The sequence below is a fragment of the Conger conger genome, chromosome 3 (genome assembly GCF_963514075.1).
Source record: "Conger conger chromosome 3, fConCon1.1, whole genome shotgun sequence".
NCBI lineage: Eukaryota > Metazoa > Chordata > Actinopteri > Anguilliformes > Congridae > Conger > Conger conger.
Genome location: NC_083762.1, coordinates 20,008,529 through 20,032,202, shown reverse-complemented (window position 1 = coordinate 20,032,202; position 23,674 = coordinate 20,008,529). Strand labels below are relative to the sequence as shown.

The 23,674-nt window shown below is 41.2% G+C and overlaps 1 protein-coding gene and 2 non-coding genes across 3 annotated transcripts; 2 read left to right on the top strand and 1 right to left on the bottom strand.

The window, feature by feature from the left end:
* Positions 1 to 6,733: 6,733 nt before the first annotated feature.
* Positions 6,734 to 6,807, top strand: trnat-agu (transfer RNA threonine (anticodon AGU)). The gene has a single exon. It is a non-coding gene; the product is annotated as a tRNA-Thr (tRNA).
* A 1,252-nt stretch (positions 6,808 to 8,059) lies between these two features.
* On the bottom strand, positions 8,060 to 17,375 carry zgc:77439 (uncharacterized protein LOC378987 homolog). The gene is made up of 8 exons (XM_061233897.1): positions 17,295 to 17,375; positions 16,046 to 16,261; positions 15,194 to 15,332; positions 13,806 to 13,948; positions 12,638 to 12,690; positions 11,348 to 11,472; positions 10,912 to 11,226; positions 8,060 to 8,404 (listed from the first exon to the last, which is right to left on the bottom strand). Exons 2-8 carry the CDS (start codon positions 16,258 to 16,260, stop codon positions 8,060 to 8,062), a joined length of 1,335 nt encoding a protein of 444 aa, XP_061089881.1. The 5' UTR covers position 16,261; positions 17,295 to 17,375.
* A 2,386-nt stretch (positions 17,376 to 19,761) lies between these two features.
* Positions 19,762 to 19,833, top strand: trnaa-cgc (transfer RNA alanine (anticodon CGC)). The gene has a single exon. It is a non-coding gene; the product is annotated as a tRNA-Ala (tRNA).
* The last annotated feature ends 3,841 nt before the right edge of the window (positions 19,834 to 23,674 follow it).

The window sequence follows — 23,674 nt, the reverse complement described above, 5'->3', positions numbered from 1 at the left end:
GGGCTCACCTCCACGCACAGTACTGGTTCCGGAACCAAACTCCTGGAGAGGGGCTGGACTCTGTTCTTTTCTGGAGTTGCTCAAGGTGAGAGGCGCCGGGCGGGTGTGGGGATACTCACAAGCCACCGGCTGAGCGCCACTGTGTTGGAGTTCCACCCGGGGAACGAGAGGGTCGCTTCTCTGCGACTACGTGTCGCTGGGGGGAAGGCTCTGACTGTCATTTGTGCGTATGCACCAAATGGCAGTTCAGAGTATCCGGCCTTCTTGGAGTCACTGGGTGGCATCCTGGAAAGGGTGCCACCCGGAGACTCCATAGTTCTGCTGGGCGACTTCAACGCTCACGTGGGCAATGACGGAGAAACCTGGAGGGGGGTGATTGGGAGGAACGGCCTGCCTGATCTGAACCCAAGCGGTGTTTTGTTATTGGACTTCTGTGCTGGCCATGGATTGTCGATAACAAACACCATGTTCGAACATAGGGTAGCTCATAAGTGTACTTGGTACCAGAGCACCTTAGGCCAAAGATCGATGATCGACTTTGTGGTCGTATCATCAGACCTGCGGCCGTATGTCTTGGACACTCGGGTGAAGAGAGGAGCAGAGCTGTCAACTGATCACCACCTGGTGGTGAGTTGGATCAAGTGGCCGGGGAGGCTGCCTGACAGACCCGGTAAACCCAAACGTGTAGTGAGGGTGAACTGGGAACGTCTGGCGGAGGCCCCTGTTCGCGAGGTCTTCAACTCCCACCTCCGGAAGAACTTCTCATGCATCCCGGGGGAAGCTGGGGACATGGAGTCCGAGTGGGCCATGTTCAAAGCCTCCATTGCAGAGGCGGCAAGCAGGAGCTGTGGTCAGAAGGTCATCGGTGCCTGTCGGGGCGGCAACCCAAGAACCCGCTGGTGGACACCAGCGGTGAGGGAGGCCGTCAAGCTGAAGAAGGAGGCCTTTCGGGCTTGGCTGGCCCGGGGGTCCCCTGAAGCAGCAGACAGGTACCGGGTGGCCAGAAGGGCTGCAGCTTCGGCAGTCACTGAAGCAAAAACCCGGGTATGGGAGGAGTTCGGGGAGGCTATGGAGAAGGACTTTCGGTTGGCCTCGAGGAAGTTCTGGCAAACCATCCGACGACTCAGAAAGGGAAAGCAGGGCTTGTCTCAGGCTGTTTTCAGCAGGGGAGGAGAACTGCTGACCCGGACTGGGGATATTGTCGGACGGTGGAAAGAGCACTTCGAGGAGCTCCTGAACCCGAACAACACGTCCTCTGTGGAAGAGGCAGAGCCTGAAGACTCGGGGGAATCTGCACCTATATCCCTGGCGGAAGTTGCTGAGGTAGTCAAAAAGCTCCTCAGTGGCAAGTCGCCGGGTGTAGATGAGATTCGCCCTGAGATGCTGAAGGCTCTGGACATTGTTGGGCTGTCTTGGCTGACACGCCTCTTCAGTGTCGCGTGGAGATCGGGGACAGTACCTGTAGAGTGGCAGACCGGGGTGGTGGTCCCCATTTTCAAGAAGGGGGATCGGAGGGTGTGCTCCAATTACCGGGGTATCACACTCCTCAGCCTCCCTGGGAAAGCTTACTCTAGGGTACTGGAAAGGAGGCTCCGACCGACGGTCGAACCTCGGATTCAGGAGGAGCAATGTGGCTTCCGTCCTGGCCGTGGAACAGTGGACCAGCTCTTTACCTTGGCAGGGTTGCTGGCGGGGTCATGGGAGTTTGCCCATCCAGTCCACATGTGCTTTGTGGACTTGGAGAAGGCTTTCGACCGTGTCCCCCGGGGAACCCTGTGGGGTGTACTGCGGGAGTATGGGGTACCGGGGCCGTTGTTACGAGCCATCAGGTCCCTGTATAACCAAAGTGAGAGCTGTGTCCGCATTCTCGGCACAAAGTCAAGCACGTTTCCGGTGGGTGTTGGACTCCGCCAAGGTTGCCCCTTGTCACCGGTCCTGTTTGTGGTATTCATGGACAGGATCTCAAGGCGCAGCCGAGGTCAGGAGAGTGTCCGGTTTGGTGACCTCAGAATCGCATCTCTGCTTTTTGCGGATGATGTGGTTCTGCTGGCTTCATCGGACCGTGACCTTCAGCACGCACTGGAGCGGTTTGCAGCCGAGTGTGAGGCGGCCGGGATGAGAGTCAGCACCTCCAAGTCCGAGGCCATGGTTCTCTGCCGGAAAACGGTGGATTGCTCCCTCCGGGTTGGGAACGAGTCTTTGCCCCAAGTGAAGGAGTTCAAGTATCTCGGGGTCTTGTTCACGAGTGAGGGTAGAAGGGAGCGTGAGATCGACAGGCGGATCGGTGCAGCGTCAGCAGTAATGCGGGCGTTGCACCGGACCGTTGTGGTGAAGAAGGAGCTGAGCCGGAAGGCGAAGCTCTCGATTTACTGGTCGATCTACGTCCCAACCCTCACCTATGGTCACGAGCTTTGGGTAGTGACCGAAAGAACGAGATCGCGTATACAAGCGGCCGAAATGAGCTTCCTCCGTAGGGTGGCCGGGCTCAGCCTTAGAGATAGGGTGAGGAGCTCGGACATCCGGAGGGAGCTCGGAGTAGAGCCGCTGCTCCTTCGCGTCGAAAGGAGCCAATTGAGGTGGTTCGGGCATCTCATCAGGATGCCTCCCGGGCGCCTCCCTTTGGAGGTTTTCCGGGCTCGTCCAACTGGGCGGAGACCCCGAGGGAGACCCAGAGCCCGCTGGAGAGATTATATATCTCTCCTGGCCAGGGAACGCCTCGGGATCCCCCAGGAGGAGCTAGAATGCGTTGCTGGGGAGAGGGACGCCTGGAATACCCGGCTTTGCCTACTGCCCCCGCGACCCGACTCCGGATAAGCGGGTGACGATGGATGGATGGATGGATGATGTTCTTTTTCTGAAATGCGGTGTTACTTTTACGCCAGATGTAATGGGACACACACCTTCCAAAAAGTTCAACTTTTGTCTTGTCAGACCACAGAGTATTTTCCCAAAGTCTTGGGGAACATCAAGATGTTTTCTGGCAAAATTGAGACGAGCCTTAATGTTCTTTTTGCTCAGCAGTGGTTTTCGTCTTGGAACATGCAGGCCATTTTTGCCCAGTCTCTTTCTTATGGTGGAGTCATGAACACTGACCTTAACTGAGGCAAGTGAGGCCTGCAGTTCTTTGGATGTTGTTGTGGGGTCTTTTGTGACCTCTTGGATGAGTCATCGCTGCGCTCTTGGGGTAATTTTGGTCGGCCGGCCACTCCTGGGAAGGTTCACCACTGTTCTATGTTTTCGCCAATTGGGGATAATGGCTCTCACTGTGGTTCGCTGGAGTCCCAAAGTTTTAGAAATGGCTTTATAACCTTTTCCAGACTGATAGATCTCAATTACTTTCTTTCTCATTTGTTCCTGAATTTCTTTAGATCTCTGCATGATTTCTAGCTTTTGAGGATCATTTGGTCTACTTCACATTGTCAGGCAGGTCCTATTTAAGTGATTTCTTGATTGAGAACAGGTGTGGCAGTAATCAGGCCTGGGTGTGGCTAGAGAAATTGAACTCAGGTTTGATAAACCACAGTTATGTTTTAACAGGGGGGGGCAATCACTTTTTCACACAAGGCCATGTAGGTTTGGATTTTTTTTCTCCCTTAATAATAAAAACCTTCATTTAAAAACTGCATTTTCTGTTTCACTTTTTCACAACCAGAAGCAATCCTGAAAGTACACATTTCCAGGAAAGAGAGAATAATAAAAATTCAAGATGAGAACAATTTCACCATTAATGCTTTCCCCGTGTACAAATGTGGGGGAATGCCGTTGGTGACTCACTGTAGCTATATATAGCCCCTTTTGCAGAAACCCCATAACACAATGCAGACATGACACAATACCAGTAGTACAGTACAACCCAAAGAAAAGCAAGCAGAATATAAACACATTATGTCTCACCTCAGAGGACTGAGGCAACTTCCTTTTTGTGTTTGTGTCTAAAGTACACAGACATGCTGTCGTTTGCTCTTTTGTTACATTACATTTAAAACATTTAGCAGAAAAGCAGGGAACATCAGTGCTTGTCTCAGGAATAAGCATTACACAATCTTACACTTAGACACATGCAAGCACAAACACACACACACACACACACACACACACACACACACACACATACATACACATCTGGAATGAAGTATTGGGTTTTGCCACATTTCCGAGAAGCTTACAGGTGGATAATTTTGGAATTGTATCTGTTAATCCAAAATACTAAAAGGAGTAAAATACTGATACTCCATACTGATCAGAGGCGGACCAGATGTTCAAAACAGAAGACAGGAAAGTGTCATTACTCCCCTGGCTGCAGAAAGACAAGCGTGTTACAAAATGGTCAACAAACAACAGGTTTTACTGTTAAATCAACTGATTTGGTAAATAAGCACTAAAATATTGTAAACTAAAATATAATAGTTATTGACATGAGCTTTATTATGTCGTTCTCAATAGTAGCTTTATTAATGATTCAATAGAATCTACCAAAATTCTTCAAATAAAAAAAAACGTTTCCCCATACATTTTTGGCACCCCTCGTTTAATACTTTGTGCAAACAGGTTAGAGAACACATTTGGAGGGATTTTTACCATTCCTCCATGCAGAACTTGAATAATTTATATCCTTGAGTTTGTGCTAATGGAGGACACCTCCACAGATCAGACCAGTTTTATGATGGGATTTAAGTCTGCCCTGGATTTAAGTCTGCCCAGGATTTAAGACTAAAATGGTCATTGCAGGACACGTAGAGCTAAAAATGGCATCTTATAGGAAATAGCGGTTCTGAACTGGACAATGACATGGTAGGAAATCCCTTAAATGGTGAAGGGAGATTAGTAAGAGTGAGACATGCTTAAAAAAGTGGATGGAATGAGAAAAATGTTGTGATGTCATGGTCTTCACATTGTTATGGGCATGTGGTCTATGGTCAAATTCTCTTCATGAAGTATTTATGAATATATGTATTTGAGGTGGCCTGTAGCGTAGTGGTTAAGGTAAATGACTGGGACATGCAAGGTTGGTGGTTCTTATCCCAGTGTAGCCACATTGAGCAAGGCCCCTAACCCTGCATTGCTCCAGGGGAGGATTGTCTCCTGCTTAGTCTAATCCAGAGGTCACCAACCCTGGTCCTGGAGAGCTACTGGGTCTCCTGGTTTTTGTATTCACCTTAAAATCAGCACCCTGCTGAGTCCCAAGTAACCAGGTGAGGTGAGTTAGCTGTGTAATCATCTGCTCTAATTGATCAATTAAGTGCAGAGTTACAGCGAAAACCAGCAGACCCAGTAGCTCTCCAGGACCAGGGTTGGTGACCTCTGGTCTAATCAACAGTATGTCGCTCTGGATAAGAGCATCTGCCAAATGCCAATAATGTAATGTAATTTATAAAACCAGAACATAGTAGGCATATGTAGTGTTTTCCCTGAGTATTTATTTTCTAAACAAGCCTAATCTGATATGGGTAATAAGAATATGTACACAGAAAATACTTAATTCAAAATAGATTCTAACTGACATATTGGATTTTTGTTCAGATTCAAAGTTTCAGATCGCTCCACAGATTTATTGATAATATTCAAGTCTGGGGAATGTGGGGGCATTCCAAAACCTCATGGTTGATTTGGAGGTATGCTTTGGATCATTGTTTGTTGGAATACCCAACCTCTCTTCAACTTCAATGTCTGGGCTGATGTTTGAACATTAGCCTCTACAATATTTGACTCTTGATATTTGATATGATCTTGATATTTGGAATCCATTCTTCCTTCCACTCGCACAATATTTCCTGTGCCCCCAGCTGCCATAGGACCCCAAAGCATAATGGATCCACCTCCATGCTGTTCTTCTCTACAAAGGCTTCACCCTTCCATTTTTGAATAATGTTACTGACAGTGGAAATAGGTAGTTTGAAACATTTGTTCTAGCCTTCTCCTCCTTTGAAGGCAGAGTTACTTCAGAATAAAAAGTTCAGCCATTGAATTATACTCACCTGACTTAGAGTTCAGGTTTGCTTTCGATAACGTAGATTCATTGTAACAGACAGATTTAAACCAGGGGTGGCCAAATTTTTGCACCCTACTGTTCGTTGTGTCCGTGATAGCATCATATATCTGTTTGTTGTTGATGGTTTTTGGATTTACCGTGAAGTTACTCCATGCCACAAAGTTTATGGCTACGTATGCTGCCATCGCGTGGATAATTACGCACAGAGTGTAATGCATTTCCTCATCCTAAACAAAAAAACTAAACTAAAAACATGTTCATTTATGTAAAAGTGAATTACACCCACAAAGAGAGTGATATATTACATTATGTTCTGTCCAAAATGTCCACCGGTCATAATTCTATATCAGTATCAATTGTCAATATATATCAATATATCAATCATAATTTACTGAAAATGTATATTTTAAAATATTTGTATCTATATATTTACTGTACGACCACTACAACTTTAATAGTTTCATTACAGATTTAAATTGCTGTAGGCTACTTTAGCGTACATTATACATTTATCAATGAGTCAAGGAGGCTATCTAGAAAGTTTTCTTACAACTTATGAACAAGCTCTAATGAAGGTCAGACCTCATTAAATCGTTTATCAATCCAACGCAAGAGCTATTTGTGTCTGATTTATGGAGCTATTAGTTGGCTATTTCGCCTGTGGCTGAAGGTAAAAATCGAAACACAAAATTGAAGGTAAGTGGACTGTATTCCTATATCTATTTCTAAGGGGCGCAACCGGCTGGCGCCGTGGCTTAGTTGGTTAAAGCGCCTGTCTAGTAAACAGGAGATCCTGGGTTCGAATCCCAGCGGTGCCTTTTGATAGGAAAACGATAACCATTAAAACAATCACTGCTTTAATGTGTGGACATGCTTAGACAGGTGTTCAATAGGAATTGACGAGACTCTTACAGCACCAATTACCCAGCTTCATCCAGGTTTCCCATATCAAGGGCTGGGTTCAATCCCACTTCAATACATTCCCTTCCATTGAGGGAGGTATTTCCTCAATAAATTTGTGACCTGCAACAAGCAAACTTAATAGGTTCTTAATAGGGAGGATAGAAAATGAGCAAACCTGAACCACCCTCGCAACCTATGACTTTGGAAGTTTATGACTAATTCATAACAATCACCATATCTTACTTTTAATGATAATAAAAACACAACTTATAAAACACGAGTGAGGATTTCTTAAGCCTCACCTAAAAAGAAAACACACACACACACACACACACACACACACACACACACAATCATGTAGGCTAAAATATCAGACAAAGCAAAATTCTCAGTTCTTAATCAGTTAAAAGTTCTTATTCTTTTTCATTGTAAAACCAGCAAAATCATCTTCTGGTTCATAATGAATTAGTACCTGTAATAGATCCAAGGGCAAATATAAGCCATAAAGTCATACACTGCAATTTATTTGCAGTGTAGGGTGTCCAGTCCACAAAGAACATTTAATCACAGCCTTGTCTGGATGCTGGGTTGGATCTGGGGCCCATTGAGGTTTGTGAACTCCAGAGGGCTAGATAAATGCATAAGCTTGCAGGTTGACTAAAATGAGAAGAGAGAGGGGAGGGGTTAGATGAGGTCAAACATGTACTCACTGCATATTTTATTCATGTAAACATAAGGGGGCGGCCTGTAGCCTGGTGGCTAAGGTGCATGACTGGGACTTGGTGGTGCAAGGCCCTTAATCCTATATTGCTCCATGGGGATTGGCCCCTGCTTAATCTAGTCGAAATGCGAAAGCATCAGTTAAGTAAGATATTATATATGTATTGACTTTGCTTATTAGTGGACCTGAAAATGTATAAAGAACAAAGTAGTTAAAACCTAAGTAAACATTTTCTGAGAGCATTCAGTCACTTGCATTTACTGCTGCGGCTAATGTTTAGCCAAGTAGGTTTTAAAAAAAATATTTTGCTGCAGAAAATATCCATTTAGGCTTTCGCTATTTTTTTTAAGTAAATGCCTTTATCTTCCATTTCTGCAGGTGCACATAAGACAGGCAGTCACACATAAGAGTGTAGGTCAACACAACAAGTGCTCTCATTCCTTTACTTATGGTAGGGGTTTTTGGATGGGCTCGCCTTGCTGTGTGTGTACCATCCACTCTTTGTCATTGAGTATGGTGTACTGGTAGGTCTTGTAGTTGAGCATATCGCGTGCTCGGAATATCTTATTGGATTCATAAAGGTTACTCCAGTATGGAGGGAGTGGCTTGAACCCCCCCAGGTGAGCTAGATCATTGTTGTAGGCCCACTGTTCTGAGTCCAACTTCAAGACATGTCGGGTGGCAATGCCTCGCCCCAGCCTCATGGCTATATCCATCGCCACGTCCTGCTCCATCTCCTCACACGATGGCAGGGCAAAGGATCCATCCAAGACAGAGAGCACAAACTGGACCTGCAAGAGAGCGAGAGAGAGAAAGATGTGTGTTACAGCTCTTTTCAGGGACTCAAATTATTTGACAGATTTGTTCACTGGTTCATGTACTGCTTTTGTTCACTCGAGTACAAAACAAGACCCACGCAATGACTGGTTCAGATTTTCATGCTAGTTCACTGACTCTCATTGTCAATTAACAGGAATGCAGTGACTGAAAGTGTTTCTCATTCTTTGTGAAGGAGAATGAGAGTCATGCACTGACTGAAACCTGAAACTAAATTGGTTGTAGGGTTTAATTCTGAACTGGTCAAGTCAAAATCTCCCCCACTGGTGAATTCCTACAGTAGTATATATTATTATATAATGTTGTTCACATACATTTTCACAGCATTTAGCCAACATATAAAAATAAATATACATGTGGGCATGTCAGTAAAGCAGGCTCAGCTGCTGAGCTCAGCAATGGGAAAGTGACCTGGTAAACCTTGGAAGACCAGTGTAGTGGATGACAGAACAATCCTTTGAATGGTGGAGAAAAATCACTTTGTAACTGTTCAACAGATTAAGAACACTCTCCAGGATGTAGGCACAGATGTGTCAAAGACGACCATCAAAAGAAGATTATGCCAGCATAACCTCAAATGCAAAACCCTGGCCTCAAGAATAGAATGGCCAGTTTTTTGAGGTACTGTTATGGCGTGTACAGCTGCCACTGGAACTGGCTCACTTATGTTCATTGATGATAGCACTGCTGATGGCAGCAGCAGGATGAATGCCGAAGTATACAGAAATATCTTGTCTGCTCAGATCCAAGCAAATACATCAAAACTGATTGAATGATGCTTCATCATGCCACAGGACAATGATCCCAAACATACAACCACGTTTTTAATATATTTGGGCCAAAAAGTGGAATGTTCTTCACTGGCTAAGTAAATCATCTGAAATCAATGTAACTGAGCATGCATTTCACTTTGCTGTGTGACTGAAGGCAAATAGCCACCGAAACAAGCAGGAGCTGAAGAGGGTTGCAATCCAGGCCTGGCAGAGCATCACCAGGGAGGATTGATGTCTAAGGGCCGTAGACTTCAGGCAATTATTGACTGCAAAGGATTTGCAACAAAATATTGAAAAAGATTACTTTACTTAAGTTTGTGTTCATTTGTCCAATTACTTTTGGTTCCCAAAATTGCAGGGAATGGTTCACCCAATATGGATGAAAAAATTTAATCTGAAAGTCTGTACCACATAGTTATTGTTTTATTTCAACAGTTTTGTTTGCTAGATTACAGAACAAAATAAATAAATAAATAAATGTGTCCAAATACTTACGGACTGGACTGTATACGACCCTGAGCATGATCATTTAACCTTGTTAACCATGTTTTCAACTGTGCATACATGGAACTTTTTCAACAGTTCCGTTAAGGACAAAAGGTCATTCAAAGAGTAGTGCTGATTCACATATCCTCAGCAAAGGGCTAACAAAAACAAGCCTCTGTAACATGAGGCACAGATCAGGGGCTTTATATTCCACATAAGCATGTCGCCTGACAACATTTACACAAATCCATTCACACCACTCCCCCCACTGCCCAGAGTACTGGTGCTGATCTGTTGTGAAAATATACTTTGGACAATTTATACTAATTTTGTATATTGGTTGTGTGGTCAGTCTGGGGGTCCCCTGCACATTACGCACCCACGGGGGGGTTCCTCCGCACTTCACAATTACTTAAATTTGCGATGGTTCATCATTTTGTGACCGAATCCTGCTGGTTTCTAAGCTTCTGTTCAACCTATGGTGGAGGTCACCAAAGCTTCTGTGAGAGGTGGAATCTGCTAGGTAGAGGGTTTTTGACAGTTTATCCAGCTAAAGTAGTGGTACTTGGTCCAATGATGGAGCACAGAGCTGGGAATCTAATCATGGCTGTACCAGTGTTACCACGGTGGACCGTGAAAGTAAAAGGACATTGCAGCTGGCTGAACACACTTCAGAGGACACACAAACAGGCGGATTTATCCTGTGTATATACAATCAAGTCATCAATTCATTCCAAACTTCGAAAGAAAAAGTGGGCTAAAACTGGGCTAAAAATGTTTCTATCGTACTGTGGTTTCCACATAACTGATGATAATGAAAAAGTGTATTTGGTCACAAATTAACAAATGATAACATGTTATGATGTTAAACCTTTTTGTAAACTTAATATGCCAAATTTCCATCTTGCATCATTATATTTTTCACAAAACGGTTTACAGGTTACCCTGGACGTGTGGATGCATGGCTGAGTAATAGTTAATGATCTGTTTTGCTGTGAGGACTGTAGGACTAGGTCTTCACTTTCCTGAATACTGCAGAATACTTCTCTCCTTAGCTTAGTTTGAGCTGGAGCACATGCAGCTACAGGTCATTGTATCTCATTGGTTGCATCTCCTGAGGTTGAGAACCTGCATACCCCAGTGTGCATTTTTAATATGATAAGCATCTCCAACTAAACTCGGATACTCTGCACCTCTCTCACCTGGCAGTGGAAATTTGGAAAGGGGCAGATAGCTCTGCAGATGCCCACGATGAAGAGGGAAGGGAATGCCGGTGGCAGCAGGAACTTATAGAGTGGGGTGACCAGGTGTTCTTGAACCCGCAGTCCCAGCTTAGAGTCGAGGAAAGGGAAGGTGAAGTTGTAGCCAGTGCAGAACAGGAAGATCTCTGGCTTAGCCTGCCCCCCATCCTGAAACTGCAGAATCCCATCTTCAAGGACCCTCTTAACAGGAGGTGCCTGCTGGACCCCTTTAGGAAGTGTGCAGGTGAGAGGGCGCTGTCCGTGGCTGAGGATGACCTTGGGGGAAGGCAGGCGTAAGTGAGATGGCAGGACAAAAATGGACAAGAACTAATGAGATGGAATGGAAAAGTGATGATTTGTAACCAAGCAGTATGTCGAAGGTTGCAATGGCAGACACCTTTGCATCGACATTGGACAGCTCCATGGCAATATCGAGCCCAGACAACCCAGCTCCCAGCAGTACCACAGACTTCCCAGCGAAAGGCTCAGCATTGCGGTAGTCATGGCTGTGCATCAATGTCCCTGCATAAAGAAGTAATCGTTATCACCTCAATTTTAATAGGGCAGATTAAACCATTTACTTTACTGCTGTTAGCAAGCCAATGCAAGCTGACAGAAACATTGCTGTTTAGCACATGACCAAATACAAATACACGTGCTGCCTTATATACTATTTGGCTTTAAATGCATATAAACAGCCCATAATTTTTATCCATTTTAGAATGCCAGGGGAGAGTGAAAGTGTTCACTTTGGTTCAAGCATGAGAGAACATTACTGCTATAATGTTGCTAGAAAGAGACACCATTCAATTTGAAAATGGAATGAGTATTTTCTTCTTGAATATTCTTCTTGTTCATAAAAACATTATCATTATGCTTCAATGTGTTATATTCCATTTTCATTTAAATCAATCCTATAGTATTTCCTATATTGGAGTTGAGAGTTGTCTACTACAAATACACAAACAGACACACACATGCATGCATGCACCACACACAAACATGTTTTTAATAGCAGTAGCAATATTTAAACAAGTAAGCTGTAGCGACCAACCAGGAGATCATTGAAGTACTTTCTAATTCTCTAACAAAAACTGCTTTGTTATAGACAACTATCACATCCCTGCCCCTTTTTTCCTATTGTTTCTTCCTTTCGCTGTGCTTGCACTCCGCTCCTTGCTTTCCCTCACTCCCCATTAAGTGTCTCCACCTCCCACTCCTTATTTGTATTTCCTTCCTGTCTTGTCGCAGCTGTTGTTCGTTGTCTCTAGTCATCTGTTCCCTAGTACCCACACCTGTTAATCGTTTAGTTCATCTTTAAGTGTATTTAAGCCTGTCATTGCTATTTGTTGGATTTGTTTCCTTTGTGCAAGTTTATTATTTGTTCTAGCCTGTTTTCTGTCTTCTGTTTTTGGCTCTTTGGATTCTGTTTTCTTGGTTTGCATATTTTTGTACCTCTGCTTTGTTTTGGACCGATTACCCGGTTTTTGAACTTGGGCTGTTCTCTCGATTACACTCTGTCTACCCCTTATTCTGCCTGCTTTATTAAACCTGCCATGTTGTCATTACCCTTCAGTCTGCGCTTGGTTCCTCTGTCCTGTACCCTCTGACGGATAACACGTTTTTAGTTTTGCAGTTTTACGTTGGTAAAATTCTACATCCTTCACATTAGGAGAGGTCACCTCACCTGTAAAGGTCTTTAGACCAGGGATGGCTGGGATGTAAGGGTCATAAAAATGTCTGTGAAAAATAAGTAAACACATTAACAGCAGAAAATACCATAATCAGTTACTTGAACCCATACAAAAAATGTATTAACCAGGGTTTAACTGACCTAAATTGTGCCTGGATTTAAACATGAAAATTATATATTCAAGGAAATATTTCTAATTAATGAGCAGTGAAGCATTCCAGCATTACCTTCATCAATGGTCTGCCAAAAATAGCAGAGCAAAGTTGTGTCTATACATCGATGTGTTGATCAGAATGCAAAAAACGCCATGCTGAATGCAAAAACGCCAAAAACTTGTATAGCATAAATTGCTATTTGGGAGAAAATTTGAATTATACAGTATACCAATATTCCAGGTTACATGTTTTTATTAAAAATACTTTTTAATGTATAACCCGAACTACTTAAATAGTGAATATGAGTGGACATTCTTTAGAAACAGAATTTATCACTTCTTGTTCTGAGAAGCCCTTGCCATGTAATGTAACTGATTTAAATTTCAACAAACAAAGCAGCGATAAAGGAATATTTGTACAAATATTAGTCAACATGTTTTTGCTCTTTCAACAAGCCTGATTACAGAAATGACAGATATTGCTAGCCTCTTTTGAAATGCAGAAGTCAGGAAGTCAGGAAGTCAGAAGTTCAGCTCAATATGTGTATATGCAAGGTCATGGGAAGGTGATGTTCAAAAAATACATTCTAAATCAGATTTCTTTTTTTAAACTTTTTTTCTTAATTTCGATCACATTGAACATCTGCATACATGGTGATACATGCTCACCATTGTGATTGGCGGGACTTACTACCAGGTTAACAAGATCACAGTATTCAGTAATCTGTTTGGATCATACACGTTGAATCATGATCAGCAAGACAATTTAACCAGCGAGCCAATTAAATAGCAAGAGGTTGCAACTTCAGCATGATTTCACTTTTCTCATTAACTGTTTTCTGAGTAAGAAAATATAAAGGCAACTGACACCATTCATTATTAATTTATTCAGTGAGGTAAATGTTAAAGATTGTATATACCAATACAAGAAAAAATGGAGGCCTCAGACATGCTTAATGGACACACAAGCACATAATAATTTTAAGTAAATCTATTTCTTGTACTGACCCATTGCACACCATGACAGCATCAAAGCACTCAGGAGTACTCTTGGTCTGGCTGACCCCATTACTTGTGGTAATATCCCAGGCCAGCCCGTGCCAACCCTGCTTCACCTGCACTGGCTTCACAGAGTCCACTATAGTGTTAAACTGAAGGGAGGGGAGAGAACCAGAGTTATTTGCATTCCTGTCAGGTTATGCCTTTCAGGTGTAACACGCACAACTTGTACAAAAAAGAAAACATAAGAGTAACTACATGTTTGCTATTCAAAGACAATATGCAGCATAAGATGTGTGACATGAAATTATACTGCAAGGGCTATTGTCAATATCAATTTATTTTTGTTTAACAGGGAAATGGCCATAAGGAAAAAACACAGGTATAGGTATTATTTCTTAGCCAAGAATGTCTAAATCAGGTGCCAGAGGGGAGAATTTTTGATGTCAGTCAGAAGGGCGATAGCTTTGTAGACTTTATGCATTAAGGTACATTCATTATATACCTCATAATTTATTTTTTATTTCAACATATATACAAATTTAAAACATTGCTTTTTTGATCAGTGATGATGCCAACAATCACTAGGCCTCATGCAAGAGCCATGTTTTCAGAAATGTATGCTATTGGACTGTTTACAAGTAAAAAGAGAAATTATATCAATGGACCGCCGTATTATTATATATTGACTTGTGCATTACTTGTTTCACTGAACACATTACTGTAGTTCACAAATGTTTAAGTAATCTGTTTTGCCAAATATTTTCAGATGCCAACAAATTCCACTCATATCTTTAATGGTTATATCTGTTGTTAGTACTTGAGTTGTGGGGGGGGGGGGGTTACTAATATTTAACTTCAGAAATGGGGGGCATACCATTGTAAAATCTATGTCAAAATACTGAAGAAAAAAGAAGAAAAAGTCATGTGTCTTTGCGTCTGTTTTTCATTAGTTTTGCATAAGTATGCCTTGGTACTTGGTTCTAGGCAATCAGGTGAGAACAAAGGTCATAATGTGTCATAAATGGCCAGAACCAGAGTTATGTGCATTCCTGTCAGATTAGCCTTTCAGATGTAACACACACAAACAATTATACATTGTAGAAATAAGAAAGAAAAAAAGAAAAAGAAAATAAGAGTAACCATATGTTTGCTATTCAAAGACATGAAATATTGACTATTGTCAATATTTATTTATTTTTGCTTAATAAGTGTTTTTTGCCATATAAAAATGCGTAACTACAAAATGATAGCCTGTATGAAAAAAGTTCCAAATGACCACCATTCCCAAAGGGTTCATTTTTCTGAGTTTCTATTGTATTAACTTTATTACATTATCATTATTATGAATATTAGACTGGTGTTGGTGTGGATGTGGTTAAAGATTCAATCTATACCTGGATGTGGTCTCTTAGCATGAAGTGGTCGCAGTATTTCTCAAGATAGTTCCGCACCTCTGTATGGTGAATGAATGAGGGCAAATGTTTCTCAAAGGGGAAATCCGGAAAAGACATCACTTCTTTGGGAATATTAGTTCTGTTTTTCAGGGTACAGTGGGAAAATTGACAATCATATCATATCAGTGCTGGTACAACTACAGGACACATACAATTTCCAGATACTTGTGAATAGCATATATGCAGTGACCACTTTAATAGGTAGACCTGTGCACCAGCTCTGAACTGAAGTGGGGGGTATCCTAAGGATATCAATGATTCTGCAAAGTTATGCATGGAGATCTGGTCAAAAATCCTTCCAAATGTGTTCTCTAACTTTATCACAAATTATAGGAAAAGACTCATGGCTGTCATCTTTGCCAGATGTGTTTGCAGAAAGTATTAAACCAGGGGTGCCAATAATTGTGGAACCTGTGTTTTGGGTAAATTGTAAGACTGCTTTACACATGTAGCAAAACAAATTGTTATTTTATTTTATTTTTTTTATTTTTTTACAGCATTTTTTGTGCATATTTATTTATTATTTATTTTTTGTGCCAATCATTCTGGAGCCAACTGTATTAAGCTATGATCCTCGGTACAGACATGGCATTTTTGAACTCAGTGCCTGGGATGCTTATTAATATCTGAGGGATAAATTAGTTAAAGCTTACACCTTTTTTTCCACCAAATTATAAGCTGGATTCTTTCCTATTGGAGATGGAATTACAATGAACCCATGCCACCTATAGACTACAGACTGCCTTTTCCCTGACCACCTGACCAGGGTTTACAGTTAATTGTGTTTTTTACCTGAGGTCTCTGTACATGCTGCTATGGATGGGCAGCCCATTGTCATAGGTTCCCACCTGATCCTCATACACCCAGGTGCCACCCACATTGTTTGTGAGCTCATACACCACCGGTGGAGCAAAGCTTTCCCCACGAGACAGTAGATGCCGTGCAGCACAAAGCCCTGCTGCTCCAGCACCCACCACTGCCACTCTGAGTTTCCCAAGTCCTGCCATCCTGTGAGTAGATACCACACACAACAACACAGAACTTCTGGGTGATAGCCATACTATGACACAACTATTCCTCAAAGCACAAGGAACTGTGCACATTAATCAACATTTTCAGTTTCCACATCAATGTAAATGTGTTAATGAGTTACCTAATGAACTCATTTCCATCTGTAGTCCCTAACCATGTCTTTGAACTTTTTGAAGTAGAAGATAGTATTGACTATATTTGTAACCATACCTTTCTAAATAACCAAACCCTTTCAATCATACTATATGGCAAAAATAATACTTTTCTTCCAGGAAAACAAATAATTGATCATTGGTTAATTATGGTCTTGTATATGGTTTCCCCAAAGAAAGAATTGTTTGTACTCAACATTTTATTTCAACAGTCGCTACCCCAACCCACCCATCCAGCCTTCTGACCGACATTGTGCCTATAAATTTGCACGCCACATGAACTGTTTGTTTTTTTGTTTTTTTGTTTGTTTGTTTTTTGTTTTTCAAGCTATTAATTCAGCAAATAGTAATTAATTGAGTCTCAAAATGTACTGTACATAAATAGCCTATGAAATAGTGTTCCCCGAAGGCTAACTGTCGCGAAAACATCTGAGGCGAAATATATGCAAGAAAACTAACCCTAACTACAATTGCATAGGCTTATTGGGGATCTTAATAATAATGAATTGAGAATGCTTTCGCCGGCCCATTTGCAAATTCAGAATACGCTTTGCACGTGAATTGTCGGTCGTATTCCATTGGATGTCACTAAAATACCATTATTTAGTAGCTAGCTAACTGTATATCATTGGTAAGCAACAAAAAGACCTGCTAGATATACCGTAGAAATACTAGTAGGCTACATGCTAATTTCTGAGTAAATATCTTCGGCCGAGTAAACTTAGCACATATGTGTACTACTATACTGTTACTCAACTCCAGTGCTTTAAGCTAATTTCTTTAAACAAAGAGGGAACAATGATGCATGATCGTTGAGTGCACGTCCCTCTGAATTATCTTGATAGTAGGCTACTTACTGTAACTCGTATCAGCGACTGCTTTTCACCGTAAAATTAACCATTGAGTGGAGGACAAACTCTTCGATTACGATGAATGCCCTATGACTTAGCGCACCGCTTTATTCCAGCTAGTAACGCTGTCCATTGGCTGTCTTCCAAACCATAAGAGGAAAAAAACCCTAGCTAAACTCACCCCTCCCCCTCTATTTAGCCCAGTTCCTATCCAGCAATGAAGCTGCCCTAATCCACATTCTGGGGTCAATAGCCTTGTACCCCTGCTAAATATTCCCCAGCATAATTCCTGGGTGTTATTATTATTATTATTATTATTATTATGTTTTTTATCATTATTATGCATGTTATGTTTTTTTTCTAGACTCTGCTTTTAAATGACATATTTACACCCATATTTTTCCAGGTTAAGGACCCAATGGATGGGGGTGGGAAGGCCAATGATTTTGAAGGCAGCATGTGCAGTACGGACACCTTTGTTCCTGTTGGAGATAGCTAGCATGTTACAGAAACAAGAGGAGCAGTATGGGTTGGATTATATTTAACAACAGAAGGTGGGGGAAACAAAAAGTGCTTTTATTGGGTCAGTATTTCAATCTAAAATATTGTACAAATGATGCACAAAAATGAAGCTCCTGTTGTAGGAAAAATTCACAGAACAAGATGTTCTACCTCGTTTTATGACAATCAATCACAAGTCAAAATCAGACTAAACCATCAAACTGTCAGAGTTGAGCAAGCTGGTTCCTCCAAAACTCTTAAACCTTCATGCCAAAAGTATACCAATATGTATGCGGCCTATAATCAACATATATCACATGTATGCTGCCTATTACTCATGTAATCAATATGTAATCCAATTAACCTATATCATTAATTACAGATGAGCTTATGGAAACGCAAGAAACCACCATTAATCAAATATTAAAGTATGATTGAGTATGCCTGTATATGTTCAAACTGATTAACTGCTAATTTGTGCTAGAAGTACATAGTGACCCATATGTAACCTGAATTGAATAAAATAATGTGTATGCTTAAAAGGAAAATTGGAAAGTACAGAATAACACCATGTTTTGCATGATTAATTCGTTCAGCCTCCACAGGCCGCTTGGCACCTCCCCCTCTCCGAACCTCCACCTCACGCTCACGACTACTGTCTGTTCTGGCTCCACGGTGGTGGAACGAACTCCCCATTGAGGTCAGAACTGTAGAATCTCTCCCCACCTTCAAGCGCAAGCTGAAGACACACCTCTTCAAGCAGCACCTCTCCCCATCCCTCCCTACCTGCCTGTGAACCTTAATTGTTGTCTCTGTGACTTGCTTTGTGCATCAGTATTTTTAGTTGGCTAGGTAGCAGTGTTTGGATAGTTAACTTTGGTCACTTTTTGCTCTGTTGTTTGTTTGTTTCTTTGTAAAAAATATATATATTTTTAAATGGGCCCTCGTCCTTATCTTTGTTGTACAGGTAGCAGGTGAAATTGTACTTCCCTCTAGGGTCTTTCAGCGAACTTATCCCTGGTTATGGGTATGCACTTTGTTGTACGTCGCTCTGGATAAGAGCATCTGCCAAATGCCAATAATGTAATGTAATTTTTTATGATTCCTCTTTGTTAAAAAACAGCTTGCAGGGCAGGATGTCTTGCGTTGTGGGCTATAAACCCAGAATCATTCCAAAACTGGAAAATGGACTGAAGTAACCTATTAACTCATTAATCTCAGTAATCATTTAAGAATCTCAGACCCGGTTATGGTTTATTGAGTGTATATTGTTGGTGTGATGTGAACAGATGACGTGAAATCTTGTTCCTAAGTGTGACTGCTCTCTTTACTATATTTAAATGACAAATGTACAATTCAATCTGGCTAGTAGGTATAAGGGACCACTTAATTTAGCACTGGCCCATCATGAAGTTTAATATTTATTTTTGAATTTGTTGTATCAAAATATATTTATATCAAAAATTCTCATTTTAACTTGGTAAATCTGAATAGTTGATAACAAGAATTCGATACTACGAGTTAAAATTGAATTGTCGATATCAATAATGCAAATTATGATTATTTTTAGTATTGGATTCCTGATATCAAAATGTAATAAAAGCATATGTATATAAAGAACCCATTGACACAAACTATTAAGCGATGACTATGCACTCAATTTAGTTTAGACAATATTGTAATGTCACACTAGTCTACTTGCAACTTGATAACTACGTGAATTGGTGCAAGTTTATAATCTCAGTTTTGTTTGCATGAGACACTACGTTGAGCATTAATGGGTGTGTTCGTGTGCTTCGATGTGTTCGTGTGCTTCGATGGTTCTTTCACTTTTCGGAGAACAATTTAATTCAGTGTTATTTCAACTACTGACAATAAAATGTAATTATTTTCATGATCGTAAACAATTTATCCGATTCCGAGGGCGATGTTTGACGTATTTGAGATCATTTGCTCGCCGAAGATATCACGTGGGGATGTAGCTCAGTGGTAGAGCGCATGCTTCGCATGTATGAGGCCCCGGGTTCAATCCCCGGCATCTCCATCACTTTAGTGCATTTCTATAGAATGCAAATCTTTTAAGGAATGTATTGTTCGTTAATTGTGGTTCAACTAAATTGTCTACTGCCAATTTGAGCACTAAGTACTTTTCAGTATTCTCTGGAGTTTTTTTACTTGCAGAGATCTCATTAAAAGAATAATGGTTTGGGCTGAACATAATATGGAAATCCCCACCCTACCTGGAACAACGGCCGCGTTCATGCGCAATCCACTCCAGAGCGGAGAGATCTGAAGTTCTCATCCGAAACACGTGGTGCCGCCAGCCCGCTTAATTTCACAGCGCAGCCCACAGTTAGTTCTTTCTTTTAATGTTCATTCAATATCCACATGTAAAAAGGACAGATCTGTCTGTTTTGTTCAAGAATAAGAAAGATAGCCTACTACGCAGTAGGCTTCAGAGTAGGATACATAAAGCTTCACAATCCTTTAAGATATTCGTAAAAGTTTTCACATTTAAAACTACAATGTTAACTGTTAGATGTGTAATTTTTGATGATATTTTGCTAACTTTATTTGTAACACAAAATGTTCTACTTATACTCCAGTTGGCTTTAACAGGAGGAATGGGGTCCCCACATAGTATTCTAAGATAAGTTGAAAGTATTTGAAAAATGTACTGTCTTTGATGTAGCCTGTACCCCATTAATAGGATGCTGAGATTCAGTTCTTAAATTTTTCTCAAGGATTCATTCCCTTGACTTGCACTTTATTATACCACAAATAAAATTATATCCCAAGGTCAAGTTTGCTTAAAGTGGAGTCGGAGGAAGACCGCACGTTGCTGAGAGTGATGAAATATGGACCCCTAATAAACTCAACCCTCTCTTACCCTGGACGACATAATTGTGCATTGCCCCATAGAGCTGTAGAGCTACCAGCCACGGTCTACACCTGCATGGTCACAGATTCAACTGAGACCATGGGGCTCATTCATGCAACTATTTTTACATATAAAATAACTTGTGAAATACATGATTCTACTGTAGGCCAGTTGAGGATTACTGTTTTCACAGTGTTACCTAATTGCTTTGAATTATTTTATTACTTTTTATTGCTTTCAGTAAAAGTTGCCAAATTTTTGGAAGGCAGGAAATATGGACAAAGTCTCTTTTCCTGTTAGGCTTTTCACATGTCATCCAGTTTAACAACCACTACAACAGACCTAATTCAAATCTTGTTTGTGTAATGAGAGAGACATCGCCTGAGCCCGAGGTAGAATTTGTGCCCCGACCTCTCCGTCGTCCAAATATTTGTTCAAAGAATGCGTTACCAGTCAGCTCAAGACAAAATCGCCTCTAGCAAAGGGCAACGACGTTCTTTTTCATTTAAAGGTTATGTCATCAGGGAGTGTTGTCGCGAGAACCTGCTACAAGCCTTCGCTTCTTGCGAACTAGCCGAGCTAACCCTGCCACATTTGATTGTAATGCTTATTGAGTATGTATAATGGTGGATAAGTCACCTCAGATGATGTGTGGTCATCATCTTGATTTATCAGTATTATTCTTTATTTTAAACAGAACGTTGTTAGAAATAGAGCATGCTGAAATTGCATTACTGAAATAAAACATGGCTACTGTGTGTATATGTTTTTATGACTTTAAAGTTTTTTTTGGCGTAACATGTTGTAGGCCTACTAGGTTTGTTAGGTTTGATCTTTGATAAAGTGCTTCTTGTCACTGAATGTTACCCTAATGCTAGAATGAGCACTGGGTATCAACATTGTTGACGGGAGCCATCAAACATCTAATTGTAGAAAACTGACAAGGAGGTGACTCTTGATCCCAGCTACAGATCCTTGTTTCACTTTGTTGCACTTAGTTTTGTTGAGGGTGGCCTGCTGCGTTGTGGTTAAGGTAAATGACTGGGACATGCAAGGTAGGTGGTTCTAATCCCACACAGCTCTTTGGCCCCTGACCAAGGCCCTTAACCCTGCATTGCTCCAGGGGAGGATTGTCTCCTGCTTTTGACAGTTATCATCCTAATAATGCTGGAAAATGGTGATAAGCATGGTTTCAGTGAAAAACACTTTTTATTAGCACCTGTTAGTCTGGTTCAAATAGATGTAGATTATTAAATAGATGTGTGATTTTTAAACAGTAGCTACATAAATAAAATGTGTGCAAGAATACTCCATATATTATCTTTTTCTGAATTCCAAACAAGACAAACAATATACACTCACTGAGCACTTCATGTGATTATCTAATCAGCCAATTGTGTGGCAGCAGTGCAATGCATACAATCATGCAGATACGGGTTAGGAGCTTCAGTTAATGTTCACATCAACCATCAGAATGGCGAAAAAAAAAGATTTTAGTGACTTTGACCGTGAAATGTTTATTTGTGGTGTCAGGTTTCACGCATGTCACGTCATGTTTCAGGTTTAGTTATTGTCTTAGTTATTTTATTGTCATGTCACGTATTATGTTAGTCTAGTCTCGTCACGTTTTTATGTTTTATTTCATGTTACGTTTCATTGTCATGTCATGTTACATTTCATGTTTAGTTGTTACGATTTAATTGTTAGTCTTGTCATGTCACATTATATAGTTTATTGTCATAGTTTTGCAAACTTGTTATGTCACGATTTATGTTTGTTTCATGTTATGTTCTGTTCATTGATTAGCTTACACTTTTTCATGTCTTTCTGCAAACCTTGCGTTCATGCTTTTTCTTTCTCTCCCTTTCCATCACTCACGCTTCCCTAATTGCTTCAATTTTCACTTTTTACTAATCAACTAACTTGAGATCAGGATTGGATAATACTAACATTCTAACCATGTGTTCACCTTACATTTCTTGTGCATGTCATTTACTAATTTAATTTAATGCTAGGGCAGGATAGGTTTATTACTAACGATTACTAATTATCTTGTTAATCTTTTCAATCCTCCACACCTGATTTCCATTCTCATGTTTCTCTCAAGCAAATTGTCTACATCTGTCTACACCTGCACCTGTGAAATTGTTGCCTCCTGTTTGTCAGTGCACTTTTAAGCGGTTTGACAAGCCATTGGCTACCCGTTATGATCCAAGCCTGTTTATTGACCAAAGATTATTGACTTCTGTTTTGTTGACCATTGCCTGCCTGTACCACAAACTCTGTTTTTGTGCTTTTGCCCCGCGGAGCGGACTTCGGTCTTGACTCTTGCATCGTCATCGACCCTGAGCCTACCTGCCGTCCATCTGCACTACTGCCCCGCTGACAGCTTTCCTGGTTACTGGACTTTTTGCATGGTTTACCGATTTAGAGACTTCCTTCTCCCTTGGTACTGTACTTTGGTTTTGGCTGGATTTCACGTGTATGAACTTCGCTTGTTTTTTGACTACGCTCACTGGACATTTCCTGAATAAAGTCCCGTCAGGGATTTATTACATCTCTGTTGTCTGCGTCGTGCATTTTGGGTCCAACCCCCCCACGCACGGAAACGGTTTTATAGATATAATCCATTGTCAGGCTAATCTACAACGCCCAAGTCCTTATCTTTTTTACATCCCTCTAGGGTCTTTCAGTGCACATACCCCTAGTTATGTGTACGCACTTTGTTGTACTCTGGATAAGAGTACCTGCCAAATGCCTATAATTTAATGCAATGTAATTAGTCTGAATAATCAGTTATTCTTGCTCCATTTACTCTTTCTACACTTAACCAGAATTACATCATCTACCAGCACATGTGGAAAGGTAAAATACCAAAATACTGTAGCAGAACTAAGTATTTCAGTGAGTTGTAATTTGCAAGACAGGTTCAGTACGAAACCTACCAAGTTGCAGGTTGACATGGCATACCCGTACTTATGCAACAATGAGAGTTTGACCCTCT